Consider the following 21,725-nt stretch of genomic DNA (forward strand, 5'->3'; position numbering starts at 1 on the left):
TCGTTCCTCCCTTTCTCCCTCCTCCCGACACCTCCTCCTCCAGACTAGCTCCCGGCGCCGCTAAGTTTCTCCGCTCCGCACCGCGCGCGCTGACCCCGGACCCGGGCCTGGCCCCGGCCACCCGATCATGCTGTGCGGTAGCTGGAGGAGCCGCCGGCGGCAGCCCGAGGAGCCCCTGGTCCCGGCCCAGGTCGCAACGCCCGTAGGGCTCGCTTCCCCGCCCTCATCCCAGGAAGGCAGCATCAAGAGGCCCGGGCTGCGGGCGCTGAAGAAGATGGGTCAGTGAGCGGCCAGGGTGGCTCCGGGTGGGCGCGCGGACGCGCCTCGGGGGCGCATCTTGGGAAGATCGGGGTGTTCCGGCGAGCCCTTCGTGGGTTTCCCAGTAGGGATGTGGGGAGTTTGGCGAGGGATGGAAGGCCAGCGCCGTTCCAGAGTGGGGCGGGGTGGAATGTCACACCTGGGGTCACCCGAGGTCCCGGGTCTGAGCGAGGCTTCCAGGACGACTTCTGGGAGTATGGCGTGGGAGTTTGGACGAGGGCTGCGGACTGGAGTCCGAGAAGGTTGGAAGAGTAGAAAGGGAGAGACAGGCTTAGGATGCCCGTCACCCCCTCCCGGACACCCTGTGCCTTCTAGGGTCTTCCAGCGCTCGGGGCATCCTAGATTCTTGGGCCCCTTAGGGCATGAGAGTTGTAGAAGAGGCTGGCATCTTGTGCCGACCTTCCAACCTTACAGTCCCCACTGGGATTAGAGCAGCCGCACAGCACTGGAAGGACTGGTCTAACTGGTGAGAACACTGACCTTTGGGTCAGAAAGCCAAAGTTGCCTTCTTAGATTTGAGGGAAGTCATGGGGGAACGGAATGCAATTGTGGTTTATCAAGCATCTCCTGGATGCAGGCCAGCACTGGGTGGTTAGGGATGTGGTGCCCATCAATCTTCTTCACCTTCCTGAGAGGTAGGTGGTATAATCCCCATTTCACAGATGAGGAAGAGAAAGTAAGGAATTTGCCCATGACCATAGAGCTAGTAGAGGGCAAAGGTTGGCATATACCCCCACACTGCCCCTGGCAGCCTCTCAGAATCTGGGCAAAGTGGGACTGAGTGGGGGTTGAGGGCTTGAAGGAGGGGGCGTGTGTGTGAAAGTAATGTTTTAGTATTTATTTTTATTTATTATTTATTTGGCAGCACCAAGCCTTAATTTGTGGCACGCATGTGAAATCTTTAGTTGTGACACGTGGGATCTAGTTCTCTGACCAGAGATCAAACCCTGGCCCCTGCGTTGAGGCCAGAGTCTTAACAGAGTCTTACCACTGGACCACCACGGACGTCCCTGTGAGAGTATTTTATACACTGTAAAGTACTGTAAAACTGAAGTGGTGCTGGAGAACTGTGGTCAGTAGAATAGTTAATGATGGAGAGGCTAGAGGTGGGACTGGGATTAGAAGAACAGGGTTGCCTGAAGACCTGTGTGAATCTTGGGATATAATGCAGAGGTCTCTCTTGCCAGTCTTACCTTCTCTTATAGCCACAGGGCATGTAAGATCTAGTTCCCAGACCAGGAGTTGAACCCATGCCCCCGGCATTGGAAGTGTGGAGTCTTAACCACTGGACCACCAGGGCAGTCCTCCTGGTCTTACTTTCTCTGTCCTCCATTGTTTTTGTTCTTATTTCTGCCTCCTTTCATTTGACCTGAATTTGTTGAGCGCTGTGTTCTGTCACTGTGACTGGCACTCTCCTTATAAACACAGAAGACATGCTCTCTGCCCTATGCTTCATCAATCACACATGCGTTCAACCAACATTTATTGAGAGCCTATAGTATGCTCTCGGAGAAGGCGATAGCACCCCACTCCAGTACTCTTGCCTGGAAAATCCCATGGACGGAGGAGCCTGGTAGGCTGCAGTCCGTGGGGTCACGAAGAGTCAGACATGACTGAGCGACTTCACTTTCACTTTTCACTTTCACGCATTGGAGAAGGAAATGGCAACCCACTCCAGTGTCCTTGCCTGGAGAATCCCAGGGACGGGGGAGCCTGGTGGGCTGCCGTCTATGGGGTCGCACAGAGTCGGACATGACTGAAGCAGCTTAGCAGCAGCAGCAGCATAGTATGCTCTGCCCTAGGGGTTCAGCAACAAACAAGACAGATACAGCCCTGGCCCTTAGAGAGCTGAAGCGCCAGCAAGGGTGTCAGACAATGAAACCAAGAAACAAGGCTTTGAAGGATAGAGCAAGAGGCTGGGGAGCCCTGACTGCACCCCGGAACTGGAGGGAGACTGGAGTGAGGCCAAAGGGGAGACGCAGGAAGAGGCTGGATCCTCGAGGCCCTGGAGGGTGTCAGGAGCTCAGGAAAGGTCTTAGACAAGAGGAGAGCAGGAACTGTGTAGGGTAAGGGTGGGTTGGATGAACACAGGGGTAAAACAGGGAGCCCTACTGGAGGGAGGCTGTGGGGTCAGTTGGGCAAAGTTGTGGGGGGGAGGCTCAAATGTGAGCTGTGGAACCAGAACGGATTCCAGGACTACAGGCAGGTGGACTGAGCTGGACTCCGCTGTCGGCGGGATCTGGGAGATGTCTCTCATGGGTGGCGGTATCATCCTCTGGTTTACAGGGCAGTGGTGGAGAGAACGATGCCTGTGGGGAGCTGAGGTGCTGCGGAGACAGCAAAGGGCTGGTGTTAGGCCAGAGAAGCAGCCCTGGGAGTCAGCCACCCTCGAGGGTTACGTTTGCCATGGGAGGGTTGAGGTGACAATCCTGCCCACCTGCCTGTCTCCTCATTCCGCACACATTTGCCAAGCCCCATGGCTCAGATCATAAGGAGTCTGCTTACAATGCGGGAGACCCAGGTTCAATCTCTGGGTTGGGAAGATCCCCTGGAGAAGGAAATGGCAACCCACTCCAGTATTCTGACCTGGTAAATCCCATGGATGGAGGAGCCTGGCAGGCTACAGACCATGAGGTCGCAAAGAGTTGGACATGACTGAGTGACTTCACATCTGGGTGCCAGGGTGTTGTGCCAGAGCTGGGGCTTCAGAGATGGAGAATACCTAGCCCTGGGGGAGAGGACAGTCTAGGAAACACTTATAGACAAGTAATTGGTGCTAAGCCCAAGACTCAGTGCCCTGTGGCTGAGTAAGGCTGCACGGGAGTTCTGGGCACCCTGTGACAGTGACACTGTTGGGAACTATGCGGGTGTCAGGATGTCCCCTGGGCACCCTCCCTCCCCTTGGCTGCTGCACCGTCCTGTTGAGTGACTGCCTTCTGCGAGGAATGTCAACTCCATGGGGAATGCCCCTTCCCCAGGCCTCGCTGAGTCCAGGAACAGGGTGGAGGCGAAACCCAGGTGTCCTGGGGCCCAGCTGCTCAGGCCCACAAGGCCAAGGCCTATGTCTACCACCCACGTAGCTTTCGATGCGACCCTGTGGCTGCTGCCTCTCCCAGAATGATCCTCAGGGTCACGCCTGGTCACTGCCTTTGCCACATCCCTTGGTGGTGGTTGAGTCGCTCAGTTGTGTCCGACTCTTGTGACACCATGGACTGTAGCCTATCAGGAGCCTCTGCCCATGGAATTTCCAAGGGCAGGAATATTGGAATGGTTTCCCATTTTCTTCTCCAGGGGATCTTCATGACCCAGGGATAAAACCTGGGTCTCCTGCATCGTACGTAGGCGGTCTCTTGACTGCTGTAGATTCTGTATCAACTGACCACCAGGGAAGCCCCACCCGTTAGTCCAACAGAACAGATTTTCTTTCAAATCAGGTCACAAGGCCAGGGCAGGGAGTGGCTCAGAGTCAAAGGCTCAGAGGGGCTCAAGGAAAAGAAAGGGCTTGGAGGGCCATACTGGGAGAAACTAAGATGAAGGGGGAGGGAGGCAGCCCCCATATTGAGTGGGAGTCATTTGTGGAGCACAGGGTCCAGCCTGCTCCAGCCCCCTGCCCCTGGGCTGGGCTGCTGGCCTAACCTGTTCCTAGGAAGCCAGGGAAGAGTTGAGCCAAAGAGGAGCCGGGAACACAGCGCAGTGCTGAGCACACAGCAGCCCCGATCCTGTTTAATCCTCTCCATCCCCGGGGAAGGTGCTGAGCTGTCCCCATGTGACAGATGAGAGGCTCAAGATGGAGGGGAAGAAGTCACCTGCCCAAGGCCATACGGCTAAGAGGCAGCAGTGCCTGTCTGCTGCCAAAGCCATCATTGAATGATGGCTCTTTATTGCCTGGGTTCCTCTGGTGGCTCAGATGATAAAGAATCTACTTGCAATACAGGAGACCCAGGTTTGATCCCTGGGTTGGGAAGATCCCCTGGAGAAGGAATTCAGGGAATTCTTGCCTGGAGAATTCCATGGACAGAGGAGCCTGGTGGGCTACAGTCCATGGGGTCACAAAGAGTCAGACACAACTGAGCGACTAACACATAGATAGACATACAATTAACACCTTTGTCAATTAACACCTTTGTAACACTGTGCTAGTGCTTTTCACATACTAGCTCATTTAATGTCAGAACCGTATGAAGTAGGCGGAACCATTAGCTTCATCTTATTTTAAAATGTTCATTTATTTGCACCAGGTCTCAGGTGCGGACGCAGGATCTTTAGTTGTGCCATGAGATCTCTTAGTTTTGCCATGTGGGGTCTAGTTCCCTGACCAGGGATTGAACCTGCACCCCCTGCATTGGAAGCACAAAGTCTTAGCCACTGGACCACTGGGGAAATCCCTAACCTCATTTTTCAAGTGAGGAATCTGAGATTTAGAGAGGTTCAGTAACTTGGCCCAGGATTCAAAGCTCAGAAGTGTTTATAGCTAAGAGAGGATTTGAGGATTTGAACCCAGGAAGTCGGCCCAGAGTTCAAGCTCTTAACACAATGAATGGATGAGTGACTAAAGCCTGGTAGGGAGGGACCTGCTACACCCCTCCCCCATATTGGCTCTGCCAACCTCCAGGGGGTGTCCTCATAGGGCTGCCCCCCAAAATACAGGATGCCCAGTTAAATACACTTTTCAGATAAACCACACATAATTTGGGACATACTGATACTAAATTATTATTTGTTGTTATCTGAAACCCCCATTTAACTGGGCATACCGAGTTTTGCCTGGCAGCCCTACCACCCCAGAGCCCCAGTCGCTCCACCCCCATGCCTAATCCCCCAGAGCAGAGCACTGAGTGGGCAGAAGCTGCTCGCTTCCCTCTCCAGTCTGCACACACCACCAAATGCCACAGGGCAAGCGTGCTCTCCCCCCGGTCTGCCCAGAACAGGTCCTGCAGGGTGAGTGGGGCTCCCAGGGGGAGGTTGGCAGCTGGTGGGGGGTCTTCCGAGAAGCCCCTGGTCCAGGCAGATGCCTGGCCTGGGTGGTGGGAAGGGCTGGGGTGTGCCAGGCAGGGCCGAGGGCTGGCTCTTTCCTGCATTGTGACCCCCTCACTTCTTCTCCTTGTTCAGCTCTGGGGAGCCCCTCTCTACCATCTCAGCCCCCAAACAGCCCTCACCCCTGGTCTGGCCCTGCCGAGAAAGGTGATGCCACCTTCATGGCGCTGTGTCTGCCTGGAGCAGGGGAGTGCTGCCACCCTTCCCTGACTTTGTTGACGTTTCAGAGAACATTATGGATTCTGGCGCTGAGCCCCACTGAGTTCTAGCCTTGGGTGTGGCAACCAGCCTGGGTGAGGGGGACTCGCTTGGTACCCAAGGTGTGGGGCTGCCTGCTGGCTAGGGGATTTGGGTGGGAAGGTGTTTGAGACCCCTCACCGTTGCCTGTCTCCTCCCAGAGCCTCATGGCCTCAGTACCAGGAAAAGCTGCTCTCCTCCCTGCCCCTGTTGGCATGAAGCTGACGCTATCTGTCGCTCTTGCCTGCATGTCTCACATTCCTGCTGGAGTCCCGTGTTCCCTTCCTGAGTGTGTACTGGTATGCGCGCGCATGCGCACACACGCACACCAAACGACTCACCTTCCTCCCACCCACCGACCGCCCCTCCACAGACACACAGGTGCACACACCATATATGCATACACCACCCTACACACACCTTCAGTCCTTACACACCCTGGCCTCTGCATATACACCCCGTGACCACACAGCACCTCCCACCCCTGCCCCCTACACAGTACTTACATCCGCCCTTACCTTGGGCCACCCACACTGTTCTGCATACATGGCTTGTCCTCTCTGACCATCAGTGGCCCATCTATGAGAAGGATGGAATTTTTTTTTTTAACATTAAACAAAATGTATTTGGGTTTTTGTTTTTCTTTTTTAAAGTATTTGTTTTTGGCTGCGCTGGGTCTTCGTTGCTGTGCGAGGGCTTTCTCTAGATGCGACAAGAAGGGGCTACTCTCTAGTTGTGGTGCGCTGGCTTCTCATTGCGGTGTTGTCTCTTGTTTCAGAGCACGGGTTCTAGCGTGCGGGCTCAGTAGTCACAGCTCCTAGGCTCCAGACCACAGGCTCAGTAGTTTCGTGGCACAGGGGCTTGGTTGCTCCGCTGCGTGTGGGATCTTACCAGATCAGGGATTGAACTTGTGTCCCCTGCATTGGCAGGCGGATTCTTTTCCACTGAGCCACCAGGGAAGTCCAGAAAGGTGGGATTTAAGGGCCAGAGATGAACTTGGCCTCCCACAGCCTCTTCCAACTCTGTTGCCGAGGCAGATTCCTGCCCCACCCCCAGCCTTGGCCACAGAACCCCTCTGGCCCCCCGACCATACACAGCCTGAACTGCCCAGGCTGAAGGTGGTCGCTGGGAAACTGTGGGGCTGCCCGTTTCCCACCACCTTCTGGTCCCTCTCTGGGGGCAGAGGTGAGCCTTCAGCTCAGGGAAGGTGTCTGGGCCCGAGCCAATGACAGTGGGCCGAGCCGGAGACAGAACCAGCTGGAGGCCGTGAGACTCAGGAGCAGGGATGGAGCAAACTACCCATCTTCCTTCCCAGGCGCTGCCTCAGTTTCCTTCTTCTTTATCATTTATTTCAAGCTCCCTGTGGACGGGCCCCAGGTGGATTAGGGTTCAGCCCCGTAGAGCCCTTTGGGTGAACTTCCTCCCCAGTTCTCAACACACTCCAGCTTCACCACTTATCGACCCTGCAACCCTGAACAAATTCATTAGCTGCCTCTTTAACAGCTTTATTGAGAATTAATTCACCCATTTAAAGTATATGGTGGTTTCTGGCATGCATGCTCAGTCGCTTCAGTCGTGTCTGACTCTTTGTGATCCCATGGACTATTGCCCGCCAGGCTCCTCTGTCCATGGGGTTCTCCAGACAAGAAAATTTGAGTGGGTTTCCATGCCCTCCTCCAGGGGATCTTCTCTACCCAGGGACTAAACCTGCATCTCCTGCATTGCAGGTGGATTCTTTACGCACTGAGCCACCTGGGAAGCCCCTCCTGGCATATTACATTATTATTATCATTATTTTTGGCTGTGCCATGATGGCATGTGAGATCTTAGTTTCCCCACTAGGTATCGAACTTGTGCCCCCTGCTTTGGGAGCACGGAATTCTAACCACTGGACCACCAGGGAAGTCCCTTTATTTCTAAAAATCATTCTAAAATATATATAACATAAAATTGGCCATGTAAACCATTTTGAAGCAGATAATTGAGTGGCATTAATTACATTGACAATGTTGTGCTATTTCCAAAACTTTCCCATCACCCTAAATAGAAGCTCTGTAACCATTGGGCCATAATTCCCTGTTTGTCCCTTTCCAAAATCCCTGGTAACCTCTAATTTACTTTCTGTCTCTGAATTTTTTAAATTGAGGAATAATGATATAAAATGTTTCTATGGATTTGACTGTTCTAGGTACTTCATATAAATGGAATCAGATGTTTGTCCTTCTGGGTCTGGCTTATTTCACTTAGCATAACGTTGTCAAAGTTCATCCATGTCGTACTTTGCAGAGATCAGACGTTACTCTTTATATGGCTGAATAGTATCCCACCTAATGGATAGACCGAATTTCCCTTATCTGTTTATCTGCTGATAGACGCTTGGGTTGTTTCCACCTTTTGGCTACTGATTGTCCTCATTTTTACTACTATTATTTCATAATTGTTTCCCAACCTGCTCGGTCGAAGTGGCCATGGTGCTGGCCCAGCCCCACTCCAGAAATGGATAGATAGGCAGAAATGGATAGATAAAGAACCCACAGAAACCGCAGGAGGTAGGCTCTTAGTGAACCTGCTCCAAGTGAGTAGGAATGAGGTCCAGGAAACATCTGTAGGTTTGGATCTGGCAGGACTGAAAAGATGTTTACTGGGCAGCTAGGCAGAGGGCCAGGCCCCTCACAGCATCACTGCCCAGAGCTTGGACCCTCCTCCTGACCTCACCCCCTTACCTCTGCCCCCCTTGTCTGACACCCCATACCTCTCACTATCCCAGGGTTCAGAAGCTCAAGCAATGGAGAAATAGAGACAGCCATCCAGGTGCTCAGCACCTGGCCCAGCCTGGCACTTCACCCTCATTCTGTGAAGCCTTTCCACTGGCAGTGTGGGCGGAGGACAGTGTGGTTCAAGGGGCAGTGTGATCTGGGGGCCCTTGCTGGTAGGGCGGGCAGAATGGAATGTCACCCCTTCCCAAAACAGGCTCTTGGGGAGCTGGGGTGAGAGCCAGGAGCAGGGCCCCCGTCAGCGTGGGAATCTGTCCCCCTGGGGGGCCGGTCAGGAGCTCAGGCTGCCTTTCTCCATGTCCTGTTTGCAGAAAACTGGACAAAACAGGCCCTCGGTGATGGTGACTCACCTCCATTTCCGGCCTTAGTCATTCACCAGCTCCCCTCCTCCCCGCCCCCCAACTCTGGGCTTGGCATCACAGGGCTGGCCGGGTCAGAGGAGGTGGCTCCAGCTACAGAGCTTAGTTGTCATGGAAATGAGAAGTCCCCTTTCCCACAGCTGAGAAGGTCGAGAAGGGGTGGCCTCAGCCCCGGTGGCACTGCAGGGCTCCCTGACTTCCCTGCCCCCCACCCTCAGGAAGAGAGCATGCAGAGGTTGCCCAGATATGAGGATAGGGGGCTGAGGGTCTGGTGAGTCTCTTGGCCTGGCACATGCCATGTTCTAGCTCTTTGCGTGGAAACAGGAGGGTTCCACCTCCCCTTCCTGGCTAGGTGGCACTGAGTGGCCATTGACCCTTCCAGAAGGCCACAGTCCTGAGGACAATGGGCCTCTCTTCCGTCCTTTATTTTAAAGGGAGACCCCTTGGAGCCATTAGGGTCACAGATTGGCCCCAAGGGGGACCATAGCCTATTTTATTTATTTATTTTTTATATATTTATTCAGCTGCATGAGGTCTTAGTGATGGCATGGGGGAATATTGTTGCATCATGCTGATCTCTCCTGGCCACACACAGACTCTCTAGTTGCAGCACAAGGGCTTCAAAGTTGCACTTAGCTGTTCCGGAGTGCACAGGCTCCACAGCATGTGGGATCTTAGTTCCCCCACCAGGGATTGAACCTGAGCCCCCTGCATTGCAAGGCAGATTCTTAGCCACTGGACCACCAGGGAAGTCCCCATAACCTCTCAAGGATGGCAGGTTTCTCCTCCTGCCTCTGAATCCATGATTCTCGATCACAGTCTCTCTCAAAGTCACAAGGTAGATTCTTTTTTTCCCCCGGCTGCCTTGGGTCTTTGTTGCTGTGTATGGACTGTCTCTAGTTGCTGCAAGTAAGGGCTACTCTTCATTGAGGTTAGTGGGCTTCACGTTGCGGTGGCTTCTCTTGTTGTAGAGCAGGGGCTCTAGGGTGCAGGGGCTTCAGTGGTTGTAGCACCTAGGCTCAGTAGTTGAGCGTGCGGACTTAGTTGCCCCGCAGCATGTGGAGTCTTCCCAGACCAGGGCTCGAACTTGTGTCCCCTGCATTGGCAATAGATTCTTAACCACTGGACCATGAGGAAAGTCCCACAAGGTAGGACAGATACGCAATATACGGATATCCAATCCCCAACCTGCACCTGTTGAACGAGAATCTCTGGGTCATGGGTTTCGCAACCTCTCCAGGTGATTCTGACGCACAGCCAGGGTTGAGAAACCCTGATCCACAAGGCTGCTGCTCGGAAGTCGGGGCAGATGGCTCAGGGCTGGGACTAGAATGCACTTAGTCCCCCAGCTGTCTCTCCATCTGCCTTACCTTTCAGAAAACACTGACTGCAAGCCTGGCTCTGGGACAAGCCCTGGGGTGAGGACATCCCAGTGCTTCAGTTTATTAAAAATCCACTGAAATTACAATTTAGGTGGGGTGATTTAATTAAAGTAAAAAATGTCATTGGTAGTCAGGGAAGGGGAACTCCCATTTGAGGATAGATCAAGGAAAGCTTCCTAGAGGAGTGGTATCTGAGCTGGTCCTTGAAGGACTCTGATATGAAGAAAAGATGGAGAAGGATCCTACAAAGGCTCCCAGAGTCAGGGAGAGGCAGTCACAGGGATTTAGACTTGATTCCTCAGGTCAGAGTTTGCATCAGACAAGCAGGGTCCTTGAGGGATGGGGCACAAAGCTTAAAGCCAAGCCCAGTGCTGGGAGCTTGTTAAAATAAAAGGAGGAAGAGAAGCCCACTGTCCTGTTTCCTTTGGCACACACAGTGGTGTTTGGGGATTTTTATTTCAATTTGATTTAATTGCCAACACGGAAAAATTTGGAGGCATCACATACAAATTCAGATTCCAGTTCTCTGGAATCTCTGGGCCCACATCCACCCCTGGCTGGCCCCGTCCTTTCCAAAGGGCGTGGACCCTACAGTTTGACTGGTTCCCACCCATTCTATAGTCCCCTGGCTCACAAACTTTTATTTTTGACCCCTGCTGAGACACATCCAAGCAAAGGGTGTGGCCCCACGGAGCAGGCAGCAGCTGGACTGAATTTTGGATTTTGCAGCAGCTACTATTGTGGTCTCCACTTGGTGAATGGAGAACTGGAGGCTTAGAGCAGTCACAGGGTAGTGCCACCATGGCCGTGTAAGTGACAGAAGTGACAGAGCTGGGATTTGACCCCCGAATCCCGCTCTGTCCTAGGTCCCCAGGCCCAGGGTGGTTGCAGGGAGGGGTAAAGAGGATAGAAGAAGGAGCAGAGGGGTCAGTGTGCTGGCCAAGGGTGAAGATGCTGGAGCCTGACCTCCAGGGTTTAAAGCCTGTTTCCACCACTCCCCAGCCATGGAATTCTGGCAAGTTCCCGAAGTATCTCTGCACTTGTTTTCCTGTGTGTTAATACATGAGTGGGGTCTGGCATGTAGTAGGTGACTTATAAGCATTTTGTCGTATTAAGGAAGAGGGACGCTGTGACGGGAGAGCACATGGGGTTGTGACAGTGTCTGGACAAGGGGGTACCTAGTGTCACAGGAGATCATGCTTTCTGCGGGCCTCACCAGGGCATCTGGAGGTCAGCCTCAGGCTGGCCAAAGCAGGGCTGGGCCTGGCCTGCTTGGTCTGAGACCCTGGAGCCAGAGTGACCTCCTTGTCCTTGAGAAAGCAGAGGTGAAGAGCTTGGGTTGCAATAAGAAAGATTTAGGTTGGATAGTTAGACTACCCTCTTGATGATGGTTGGATGGAATGAGTCTGAGCAAATTCCAGGAGATGGTGAAGGACAGGAAAGCCTGGCACATGCTGCAGTCCATGGGGTCGCAAAGAGTAGGACACGATTGAGCAACTGAACAAAAACAACCCTCTTGATGGTCAGAGTTTTGTCTCAAGGGAAAAGGCTCTTGATGGCAGATTCTAGGCTTGAAGCCTGGAGGGCAGTGACAGAAAAGGTGACCTTTAACAGGCCAGAGCCCCAGGCAGTGTCTTGAGCAATAGCTCTGTTCTGAGGCCTCCAGGGGAGGCTTGGGAGGAGGGCCAGCCTGTTGCTGGCACCCCTTCCGGGGGGCCCTGGGTGGAATACACCGAGCACAGGCCTTGGGGCCAAAAAGCCTAGAGCCAAAGCCGGTTCAGTGACCCGTTACCTGGAGAGGAAGAGCCGCCTGGGGAAGCCCGCCCAGACTTGGGGCCTGCTTCTCCCTGCTGGGGAGCGGGTTAGAATTCCAGGGTGCCCATGGCCTCCCGTCCCCGCAGGCCTGTCGGAGGATGAGGATGTGCGGGCCATGCTGCGGGGCTCCCGCTTCTGCAAGATCCGCTCGCCGACGTGGCAGAAGGAGCGGCTGTACCGGCTGCAGGAGGACGGCCTGAGTGTGTGGTTCCAGCGGCGCATCCCGCGTGCGCCTTCGCAGCACATCTGTGAGCGGGGCCCAGGAGGGCATGGGCGGCCTGGGGAGAGCGGCGGCCTGGCCTCGTCGCCCTGACCTGGCCGCGCGCGGTCCGTTCCTCTCCGCAGTCTTCGTCCAGCACATCGAGGCCATCCGCGAGGGGCACCAGTCCGAGGGCCTGCGGCACTTCGGGGGCGCCTTTGAGCCGGCACGCTGCCTCACCATCGTTTTCAAAGGGCGCCGCAAGAACTTGGACCTGGTGGCGCCCACGGCCGAGGAGGCGCAGCGCTGGGTGCGTGGTCTGGCCAAGCTGCGCGCGCGCCTCGATGCCATGAGCCAACGCGAGCGCCTTGACCAATATCCTCCCGGGGAGTGTGGCAGGCGGGCATGGAGGGGCCAGCCCCATGCCGGGAGGACTCCCAGCCCCAGGAGAGGCGTGGCTCCACTCTTAGGGGCCCTGAGATTTGAGACTGAGCCCTTGTCTTCAGAACTGAGGGTGGCGGCCAGGCATCCCTGGGGAGCCCGGGTTCCACAAAGGATGCGCTCCTACGGAGCTCAGGAAGTTCACAGGCTGAGAGGAACGCACAGTTCCCAAACTGGGAGCCCCCAGGCAGGAGGGGATGAGTGTGTGTGTAGTCGGGGGAGATTGCCTATCTGTCAATTACCTGTCAGCTGGGGGCGGGGCCCAGCCTCTTGCGGGTATTTCCTGAGCACCCACACCTGGATCCACTCCTATCTGCACCGGGCAGACTCCAACCAGGACAGTAAGATGAGCTTCAAGGAAATCAAGAACCTGCTCCGCATGGTCAACGTGGACATGAACGACATGTACGCCTACGGCCTCTTCAAGGTGGGCACCTGCCACCACTCTGACCTCTGCCTCCCCCAGCCATGGGAGTCCTCGGTTCCCTTCCCCCGCCCCAGGCTTTTGTGGAGAGTGGCCTCTTTCTGCAGAAAGGCTGCATCTGGGCCTTACTCTACCCTTTCACCCAGGGAAGCCACGGAGCCAGGTTGGGAGCCTGGGCCCAGAGCTCCTTCCTCACCCTCAGGCAGAGCCCAGGTAGCGAGGACCTCGGGCTCATGGGCACACGCGTGAGCACACCCCCTGCACTGTGGCATCTGGCACCTCCACACGTGACCAAGTACACCCTACGTGTGGGAGGGGCCCTCAGGGGTGGGCTCTGCATCCATGGCCCAGTTGGAGCATGCGGACTGTGTGACCCTGAGGGACAGGAGGGCCATGGAACCTGTACTCCTGGACGGACAGCGCCACGTGGACTGCACCATGTACATTTTCAGCGGTGTGTTGCTCGTTGACCTTGGTGTGAATGTGTGAGAACAGTACCGCATACACACCAGAGCGGGGGTTCCAGCACAGGCCCAGCCCTGCCTGAAGCTCACAGTTTTTTCTCCCCTATCTTGATTCTTGGGGTAGGCAGAGGGATAAGCCCTGAACCCAAGAGACCGTCTTTAGAACCCCAGCCCTGCGATTTAACAGCTGTGTGAGTCTGAGTTGAGACCTGCGGCCTCGCCAGCTCTGTTTTTCCACCTGTGAAATGGGAGACGTCACCTCCTGTCCCAGCTGTGGTGGATGACGGGGGTGTGTACAGAGCATGGGTGTGAGAGCACCCGGCTCACCCAGGGTGTCATCCTCCTCTGAGCCTCTCCCTCCTGCCCTCTAGGAGTGTGACCACTCCAAAAATGAGCGGCTGGAGGGGCCTGAGATCGAGGAATTTCTGCGGCGGCTGCTGAAACGCCCTGAGTTGGAGGAGATCTTCCATCGGTACTCAGGAGAGGACCGCGTGCTGAGCGCCTCTGAGCTGCTGGAATTCCTGGAGGACCAGGGCGAGCACAAGGCCACGCTGGCCCACGCCCAGCAGCTCATCCACACCTATGAGCTCAACGAGACAGGTGAAGAAGGGTCTGACAGATGGGGCTGGGGCCAGCGCAGCCCAGGGCTTGGCGTCTGACAGATCTGGGTGCCCAGCTAAGTGGGCTCTGCTGTTCCTGACTGTGGGCGCCATCTTGGGCAGCTCACCTCACCTCTTTGAGACTCAGCCACCGTCTCTGTAAATTGGCATAGTAATGCATCTTCCTCACAGGGTTGGGTTGAAATTAAATGGCATAACTCGGGAGTCCCCTGGTGGTCTAGTGGTTAAGATTCTGGGGTTTCACTGCTGTGGGACCCGGGTTCAATCCCTGGTCAGGAAACTGAGATCCCAGAAGCTGTGTGGTGTGGCCAAAAAAAAAAAGGCATAGCTTATGTAGAGTCTAGTCAGTAGACAAGTGCTCATTATTACTAAGTTGAGTGAGCTTTGAGATTCTGGGGTCCAGACACAGGAGTCCCTGCGTAGCCTGATGCTCTCTTCTGCCCATTTTCTGCAGCCAAGCAGCATGAGCTGATGACACTGGATGGCTTCATGATGTACCTGTTGTCCCCTGAGGGGGCTGCCCTGGACCTGGCCCACACATGCGTGTTCCAGGACATGGACCAACCCCTCTCCCACTACTTCATCTCCTCCTCACACAACACCTACCTGACTGACTCTCAGATCGGGGGACCCAGCAGTACCGAGGCCTACGTCAGGTACCACAATGCGGGGATGGTGGGGCTGAACAGGTCTGGGAGCCGGTTTGGGGGTGATGAGGGGCTCAACTCCCACAGTGGGCTTCCTGGGGCCAAGGAGGCCTGCCCCTTGCCCTGCTCTGTGCCACCCACAAGATACTTTGTCTGTCCATCCGTCTGTCTGCAGGGCCTTTGCCCAGGGATGCCGCTGTGTGGAGCTGGACTGCTGGGAGGGGCCAGGAGGTGAGCCGGTCATCTATCACGGCCACACCCTCACCTCCAAGATCCTCTTCCGAGACGTGATCCAGGCAGTGCGAGAGCACGCCTTCACGGTGAGCCCCAGGACCTGCACACTCAGCCCCAGAGCCTTGCCGGCAACCCCAGCTGATCTTGGTCCTTCCAAAAGAACCACCTGGGACTTCCCTGGCAGTCTAGTGGTTAGGACTCCACACTTCCACTTCAAGGGGCATGAGTTCAATTCCTGGCCAGGGAACTAAGATCCTGCATGCTGTGCAATGTGGCCAAGACAAAAAACAAAAGAAACCCCTGCCCAGAGATTCACTTTCACCAAGTGCTGCTGGGACAGCTGGCCAGGGGGGGTGGAATAAAGCTGGACGAGAGGCTCCCTTCTCCCACCCTTACGTTTAGTAATTGTATGAAAATCATAAAATTTCCAGAAGAAAACCGTGTGGGTAGGGAAGGACATGTTAATCATGACTCACAAAGAGGAAATCATAAAAGAGAAGCTCAACGTTGCACCTGCATAAAATTGCCACATGTGTCAAGGTATAGGAATCTTTCCATCAACAAATAATGGGCTGGGACGAAAAGTGTGTAACCTAAATGGCATGGTCAGTGTCATTAACATAGAGAGCATTTATTAAAAGAAACATTCCTGCAACCCCTCTCAGCTCCCCAGACAACCCACCCCCTTCCCCGGGGCCCCAGATCTGACCTCTGCCCCTCTATGGACACACTGATCCCGGTATGTCCCACATCCACCCTCTCAGTCTCCCCCAGAGTGGGTTTTCCAGACATCTGCCTGCCTATCCTGAAGGGGGTCAGGGGCTGGGTGTAGCAGGGGTCCTGGTGGGGGAGGGGCTAGTGTCTCTGAGCTGCTGCCCCTCCCCCTCACAGGTGTCCCCGTATCCCGTCATCCTATCCCTTGAGAACCACTGCGGGCTGGAACAGCAGGCTGCCATGGCCCGCCACCTGCACACCATCCTGGGGGACATGCTGGTGACACGGACACTAGACTCCCAGAATCCTGAGGAGCTGCCATCCCCAGAGGTGAGGCTCTCAGGCCCCCAGCCTGGGTGGGGGGAGGGTCTGGCTCCAAGGTCGACCATCCACCTTTGTTCAGGACCCCTCTCCTCTGTCTTAACCTTCTGTTGTTGTTGGTTTTTTTTTTTGGCCACCTTTTGTGGCATATGGGTTCTTAGTTCCCAGACCAGGGATTGAACCCATGCCCCCTGCAGTGGAAGTGTGGAGTCTTAACCACTGGACCGCCAGGAAAGTCCTTTCTGCCTTAACCTTCTCCTGTGTCACCATTCATCTGACATCTGCCACCCTGTGGTCTTGTCACTTGTCTACCTTCCATTTTGACTAGACGCCTCCCACCCTTGCTCCTGGCATGCAAGGCCCTCCATGACCTGGCCTGACCTCCCCACCCTGCCTCCTGCCCACAGAGTCCCTGCGGGCTTGGCCGTTCCCTTGTTTGACACTGTCTTCTCCACCTGGAGCTCCCATCCCAGCCACCTGTGCTCGCCAAGCGCCACCTGCTTAGAGTCTAGCTCAGTAAAGGGCCTCTTCCTGTGGCCTTAGCAACTTCCTCAGCGCTCTGGCCAGAAGTGGTCCATCTTCCTCTCTCCCAAACCCCAGAGCATTTTATCTGCCTCTTCAGGACACTTATCCTTTTAGGGTTCTTGGAGAAAACTCTCCTCCTACTCCCAATCCCAAATTACACAGGGAATCTGGGTTCACCTTTGTGTGTGATTTGACTTTTTTTATTAGTATGAATAAAGCATACATATGGTAAAAGAAAAAAGAGAGCATACACAATGAAAAATGGATTTTCCTCCACTCCTGCTCCCCTTGTCCTATTTCTAAAGACATGATCACCTTCAATGGTGTCTTGTATATTCTTCCAGAATTTTCCATGCGTCTATATACCTATATACCTGTGGACAGTGATCTTCTCTTTCAAGTCGTAGACAAAGAAGATCCTGTGAACACATGTTCTACCTGCACTTCTTTCGTGTGAGATCTTTTTTGAAGAGAAAGCCTTCTCTTTCAACCCTGAGCTGCCTCATTCATTTTATTCGCTGGCTTGCAGCACTCTGAGGCTTGGAGGCACCTCATTAGCCAGTTCCCTGTGGATAGTCCCATAGGCTGTTTCCCTCATAGGTTTTTTCCTGTTAGGAACATCACTCATGTGTGTCTCTTTCCCTGCTCACCACCCCAAGCCAGCCCCTCGCACAGTGGTGTCTGAATGATGGACTGACACAGGGGCAGGGGAGCTTCATTCTTCCATGCTGGATCTACAGAGGCTGAAAGGCCGGGTCTTGGTGAAGGGGAAGAAGCTGCCAGACACTCGGAGTGAGAACGGTCACATCCTATCAGAGCGGGAGGAGGAGGACGAAGAGGAAGATGAAGAGGAGGAATTGGGGGCCATAGAGCAGAGGCGGCGGGTGAGTGGGCCAGCCCGGGCTGGGCAGGCACTGTGGAGCTTGGGGACAGGTGGCCGAGAGAAGGGAGGTGGGACGACCAGGGGGCTGGATCCTGTGGGTGGGGGGTAGAGCCCCGCTGAGGCTTGTCTCCCAGGCCAAGCAGATCTCCCCGGAGCTGTCGGCCCTGGTTGTGTACTGCTGCGCCACCCGCCTGCGGACCCTGCGCCCGCCCCCGGTCCCGCCCCAGCCCTGCCAGGTCAGCTCCCTCAGCGAGCGCAAGGCCAAGAAGCTCATCCGAGAGGCAGGTGGGAGCCAGCATGTGGGGTATCTGAGGCAGGAGGGAGGTGGGGACCGGCAGACCCCGGGTGGGTGGGAGATGCTGACATTGGTCTGGAAAGGAGAGTGAAAGGGCTTTGGGGGCAGTAAAGAGAGGGGCTTAGGGAATGAGTGCCTGGCACCGGGCCAGGTATGCATGCAAGAAGAGGGCACTGGGACGAGGGAGACTGCTGTCTGCCTTCACGGGCTCACAGCCTAATCCGGGGCCAGACACAGACGGATAACTGTGGTGCGGGGGGATCCACTGGGTCTGACAGAGGCTGGGGGAGTCCTGCAGCAGGGGGAGGAAGCAGCCAGATGAAGAGGGGGAGGGGACTTCCAGACTGGAGAAGCAGGTTGTCCCAAGGTCTGGAGGTATGACATACACGGAAGGGTTCCTGGAACCCAAGGCGGGGCTGGAGGAGTGTTTGTGGATTGAGCAACAAAAGATTGCAGCCTGGGGCCAGGGGCTCCACCCACGGAGTCAGGAATGTGGGGACTCCGGGTAGGGGGTGGGATGCAGTGCCAGGCTGTGGGAGGGGGTCCCTGTGCCCCTCTGGACTTCAGGAGCTTCCTCATGAGGACCCCCTGCCCCCTCATCAAAGAGAATGAGGAAAGGGGGCAGCGGGAGCTGGCGATGGGAGTTCTGCCTGTTCCCAGCTGGTCTCTGGAGGTGGCGGGGGGCGGGGAAGGTGGCTGACAGGCTCTGGCAGCCAGTGAGCGAGTGATACCCCAGTGGCCACCACAGTCCCACCCCACCCCTCCCCCAGGGAACAGCTTCGTCAGGCACAATGCCCGCCACCTGACCCGCGTCTACCCGCTGGGGCTGCGGATGAACTCGGCCAACTACAGCCCCCAGGAGATGTGGAACTCGGGCTGTCAGCTGGGTGAGTGGGGGCAGCAGAAGACGGGGTGGGCAGGGGCCACTTTGTGGGGGTGTGGCTCTGGGAGCCATGGAGGCCCCAGTGGTGATGGGGCAACACAGCTTTCCAGAAGTCAGAAACATGAGTCTCAGTCATAACAATTATTCAAAGACTTGTCAACAGGGTAGGTGGGGAAACACAAATCAGGGTTGTTGGTTCTTGGCAGTGTAAAATCTCAATTTTTTTATGAAGGTAGAAATTAAAAGGGCTTCCCAGGTGGCGTAGTGGTAAAGGAGCCGCCTGCCAATGCAGAGACACAAGAGACCCAGTTTCCATCCCTGGGTTGGGAAGATCCCCCCGGAAAAGGAAATGGCAACCCAGTCCAGTCTTCTTGCCTGGAGAATCCCATGGACAGAGGAACCTGGAAGGCTGCCATCCATAGGGTCGCAAAGAGTTGGACGCAGCTGAGAACAGAAAAAAACTTCCACTCCCTTGTGCCCCTAACATAAACACACACACACACAGAGGCAGTCCCCACTAAGTCCACACTGACAAGAGGGGGCTCTGGAGGACACTGAGCATCGCCAAAGGAGAGGAGTGTGCCCCTTGGGGAAGCTAGGGAAACCTCTCTCTGGCCTTGAGGGATTTCAGCCATGAAGTACAGGTGGTAGTGGGGCTGGGTTCCTCGCTGCCATGATGCCCCCAAGCCATGGTTGGGGTGGGATGGTACCCCCACCCAGGCAGGGGGACCCTCTCCGGAGAGAACCAAGTCCTCTCCATACCAAGTCTATCTGCGGGGAGAGCAGTGTGCCCGAGACTGAGCAGTGAGGAGAGGGCCACTAAGAGGCCCTGCCTTGCCTCTGCTGTGTCCACAGTGGCCCTGAACTTCCAGACACCGGGTTACGAGATGGACCTCAATGCTGGGCGCTTCCTCGTCAATGGGCAGTGTGGCTACATCCTGAAACCCGTCCGTCTGCGGTCGCCCAACACAACCTTTGACCCTGAGTGTCCTGGGCCCCCCAGAACAACTCTCACCATCCAGGTCAGAGGCCTGGGCCGTGCCCTGCCTGGGGTCCCCTCTGCGGGGATGGCACCAGCCCGAGGACAACGGAGGCCTGGGGAGGGCCCGGGAGGGTGGTGTGAGCGCCTCGGGCCGGCCTGCAGCCCCCCTTCTCCCCGCACAGGTGCTGACAGCGCAGCAGCTGCCCAAGCTGAACGCTGAGAAGCCCAATTCCATTGTGGACCCGCTGGTGCGCATTGAGATCCACGGGGTGCCCGCGGACTGTGCTCGCAAGGAGACCAACTATGTGCTCAACAACGGTGCGTGGGGGCCCTGCTGTCGGGGCGGGGCGGGGGGGGGGAGTAGAGGGCGGGCCGCAGAGAATGGAGGGAGGTGCTGGCTCTTGACTGCCAGGCCTGCGCCCTAGGCTTCAACCCCCGCTGGGGGCAGACCCTGCAGTTCCAGTTGCGGGTTCCGGAGCTGGCACTGGTCCGGTTCGTGGTAGAGGATTATGACGCCACCTCCCCCAATGACTTCGTGGGCCAGTTCACGCTGCCTCTCAGCAGTCTGAAGCAAGGTTGGTGGGGGTTGGTGGGGTAGAAAGGGATGGGGGGTCCCGGCCTCCAAGACCCTGTTCACCTGGGGCCACCCATTTCCTCCGAGAGCCTGCCCTGAGCCAGGCCACCCCGAGAGTGGGATGCGGCCTGTACCCTACATGCCTGGCCATGCGGGGCAGTGGACAGAGAAGCTGACGCAGGGCTACCCTCCCCGCAGGGTACCGCCACATCCACCTGCTTTCCAAGGACGGGGCCTCACTGTCACCGGCCACTCTCTTTGTCCACATCTGCATCCGGGGCTGAGCCACCCTGGGTTCTGCAGGTGCCAGTCTGTGTCCCACGCCCTCCGGAGTGGAGGGGTGATGGAGGACCAGCCCCTCCATCCTCCTGCTGAGCCTGCCAGGCTCTGGTCTCAGCTGGGTGCTGGGGGCTGCCTGCACCCCTCCTGAAGAATGGGAAGTTGCTCCTTGCTCTGGGCTGTGAGATGGCCTCAGCCCACCTGGTCGTCGTGGCTTATGAAGAGCCAGGCCTGGTGCTGCCAGGAGACTTAGGGAGCAGGACTCGTGAGCCCTCGACCACTCTGCTCCCCAGCGGGGCCATCCCAGCCTCCTTCCCATGAGGAATCCAGCCACCGCCCCCTGCTCCCTCCCCCGGCATTAGCCACCCGCTAAGGCCCTCCTTCCCTCTCCAGCTCTTGAACCTGAGCTCCCTTCCCCTGTTAAATCAAGGAGGGAGAGGGAGGCTCAGCTCTGGGGAGACCTGGGAATCAGTTTCTAACTGAGAAGAGCCCTGGAGAGGTCAGTAGAACAAAATAAAGAATCAAGTTTATTTTACCACTGCCACCCGCTAAGTACCGCCGAGGCCACATCCACAGGCCTCGGGGAGGGCCGGGGCAGAGGGAGTGTCCCTTGGGCCTCTTCCCACATCTGGGTCATCTGTGTAAGATGGACCGGGCGCTGGAGGGGCTGCCACAGCTCAAAATAGCCCTGACGTCTCTCGGCTCAGGGCTGCTGCCAGCATCACAAGACAGGACAGCGGTTCACAAGGCCACCCCCAGAAACACACTGGGGATCTGGAATGGCGAGGGGGGCGTCTGCCAGGGTGCAAGTGTTGTGGCTTTAAAGGGGGTGGTGACAGGACTCTGAAGGACTTCAGAAAGAGTCCCCCCTTTCCAGGCTCAGCTGGGTTCGAGGCCCCTGTCTCTTCAGTAGACGAATCCCAGAGACCTGGGACTCTCCTTCCACCAGCCAAGCAGCCTTTTTTGGACAAAGGCCTGGGAAGCAGGGGGCTGCTCAGGTGCCTCTAGAGATGCTGGGAGAGCGTGCCCAGACCGCAGATGACAGAATCTGGAGGAAATCCATCAGAGAGTGACTTTCTGGGATTAAGCGTGGAGCCCTGGCATCTGGGGTTCCTTGAAGCAGCAAGACCAACACTGAACAAGCACAGAGCTTGGTGCCCATTTCCCGGAGGGTGGCCTGGGGCTGGGCTGCCACTGGAAGCTGCCCCATAGAACCCAGGGCTGGGCTGTCTCCACCTTCCTGCCATCCCAGGACCTGATGCAGAAAGTGATGGCCTCACCCTGCTCTGTTTACACTGAGGAGGGCATTTGGTTCTGATGA

General features: G+C 56.2%; 1 protein-coding gene across 2 annotated transcripts; it reads left to right on the top strand.

Moving 5' to 3' along the window:
• Window positions 1–6: 6 nt before the first annotated feature.
• On the top strand, window positions 7–20,939 carry PLCD3 (phospholipase C delta 3). Of its 2 annotated transcripts, none has more exons than XM_006062227.4 (15): window positions 7–278; window positions 12,006–12,167; window positions 12,265–12,493; window positions 12,857–12,986; window positions 13,819–14,047; window positions 14,522–14,723; window positions 14,890–15,034; window positions 15,840–15,992; window positions 17,249–17,392; window positions 17,526–17,676; window positions 18,457–18,573; window positions 19,425–19,591; window positions 19,734–19,869; window positions 19,977–20,126; window positions 20,324–20,939. In XM_006062227.4, the coding sequence occupies exons 1-15, from the start codon at window positions 128–130 to the stop codon at window positions 20,407–20,409; spliced, it is 2,352 nt and encodes a 783-aa protein (XP_006062289.4). In that variant the 5' UTR covers window positions 7–127; the 3' UTR covers window positions 20,410–20,939. The 2 variants fall into 2 exon arrangements, with proteins under 2 accessions (XP_006062289.4, XP_044794808.2); XM_044938873.2 differs by lacking the exon at window positions 7–278 and adding an exon at window positions 5,151–5,256.
• The last annotated feature ends 786 nt before the right edge of the window (window positions 20,940–21,725 follow it).

This window comes from Bubalus bubalis, chromosome 3 (genome assembly GCF_019923935.1).
Source record: "Bubalus bubalis isolate 160015118507 breed Murrah chromosome 3, NDDB_SH_1, whole genome shotgun sequence".
NCBI lineage: Eukaryota > Metazoa > Chordata > Mammalia > Artiodactyla > Bovidae > Bubalus > Bubalus bubalis.

What these genes read in the sequence shown, in the direction of transcription:
- PLCD3 (XM_006062227.4), top strand. Translation starts at nt 128, where the DNA reads ATGCTGTGCGGTAGCTGGAGGAGCCGCCGGCGGCAGCCCGAGGAGCCC. An exon ending in AGTACCGAGGCCTACGTCAG is followed by an intron (nt 14,724 to 14,889) that starts GTACCACAATGC and finishes GTCTGTCTGCAG; the next exon opens with GGCCTTTGCCCAGGGATGCC. An exon ending in GAAGCTCATCCGAGAGGCAG is followed by an intron (nt 17,677 to 18,456) that starts GTGGGAGCCAGC and finishes CCCCTCCCCCAG; the next exon opens with GGAACAGCTTCGTCAGGCAC.